The sequence below is a fragment of the Amphimedon queenslandica genome, unplaced genomic scaffold (genome assembly GCF_000090795.2).
Source record: "Amphimedon queenslandica unplaced genomic scaffold, v1.1 AMPQUscaffold_6136_Cont21902, whole genome shotgun sequence".
NCBI classification, from domain to species: Eukaryota; Metazoa; Porifera; class Demospongiae; order Haplosclerida; family Niphatidae; genus Amphimedon; species Amphimedon queenslandica.
The window spans coordinates 264-1,810 of NW_003553569.1; the positions used below are offsets into that span (position 1 = coordinate 264).

Below are 1,547 nucleotides of genomic sequence, written 5' to 3' on the forward strand. Positions count from 1 at the left end.
GGAGACTTGATAATTCAACAATTGTTAGTTAATTTGGTTATTATTACTTTTTTGATCACTAAACTTTAATTTTATTACCTCTATTAATCTTTATGTGTGATTTCATTGCAATTAAAACAATAACATGTAGTTGAAGTATACGGAAAAGTTTAATGTGAATAATAAAAACCACATGCAAGGTGGTGAAATCAATTATAGGAATTATTTTTACACTGTTACGCTTGTTTTTCAAATTAACCTAAACATAGCTCATTAAAAATTCTACCTGGCGCATGCGCAGTACAAATACCCGCCTTACAATGGCGGCTCTTAATGCTGTGTAATTCAAGGAGTTGTTGAACCATCTCCTTAGGAAGTTTTTGGACAAGAGAAAGTCTAACAGGAGCAAGATAGAGACGAATAAAGGAGCAGTTGAATGAAAAGGACACAACAGACTTTGCATAAAAGTCTTTATTTAAAGTCTCTAAACTCAGCCATTATAATAGATAATGCCTGTCTTAGCAATGCTGTCTGGTTACAACTGGTTCCCTGGTCATATGGCGAGAGGAATGAAAGATGCTCTGAGGAAAGTACAAAAATGTCACCTCGTCATAGAAGTACACGATGCAAGGATCCCACTAACAGGTCGAAACGAAAAACTTAAATTTTCCAAGCACAAGAAAATACTAGTATTGAACAAGTATGATTTGACCGATCCAAAAGGTATGAAACTTTATAATGAAAATGACGATAGTGTTCCCGTGATCCTGACAAACTGCAGGGGACGGAACCAAATCTCTGGTAACATCACTGCCCTTCAAAAAGCCATTATAAAACTAACTAAAGATGACGATATAAAGAATGGTGTCAAAGTAATGATTGTAGGTATGCCCAATGTTGGTAAGTCTTCATTGATAAACGCACTAAGGAGACTCTCCCCTGGTATTGGTAGCCCCAAAGCAGCTCCCATTAGTTCCAGGCCGGGATATACTAAGACTGTCAGTACTTTTATAAAGATCAGTACCGACCCACTCATAAAACTGTTGGATACTCCTGGCATAATGATACCGAATATTAAAGATGAGGAAATGGCTCTTAAACTAGCAGCTGTTGGTAAGCACCCCCACTATTAATTGTGTCTGTGTACTAATTTCAGCATTATTTGTTAATATTAAGTTGCAAATTCTCTCCTTTTCAATTTTGGCCCGAGACCATGTACTATAGTACAGGGACCTTGGCCTGATTTGGAGCAACTTCAAAACTGATAAGAAGCTGGGAACTATGCCAAAATCCTGTGGGAAATCCTGGTCTAGTTTTATTTGTTATCTATTTTCCATAGGAACACTAGATCATCGATTTGTTGGTGAAGTTAATATAGCGGCATACATACTGAAGATGTTAAATGAACAAAAATTGTATCAATACGTCAAGAAATATAACCTTGAAGGACCTTGCCATGACACTGATGAACTGCTGCACAATGTTGGACAAAGAATAGGAGCTTTATTGAAAGGAGGTTTTGTTGATGAAGGAAGATCAGCAACTCACTTTATCAAGAACTCAGAGAA

General features: G+C 36.7%; 1 protein-coding gene across 1 annotated transcript; it reads left to right on the forward strand.

Moving 5' to 3' along the window:
* Positions 1 to 295: 295 nt before the first annotated feature.
* On the forward strand, positions 296 to 1,542 carry LOC100634874 (mitochondrial ribosome-associated GTPase 1-like; the record flags this gene model as incomplete). The annotated part of the gene is made up of 2 exons (XM_003391784.3): positions 296 to 1,092; positions 1,319 to 1,542. Coding segments are annotated over exons 1-2 (828 nt in total), but the record flags the coding sequence as incomplete, so codon positions are not given.
* Between the last annotated feature and the right edge of the window lie 5 nt (positions 1,543 to 1,547).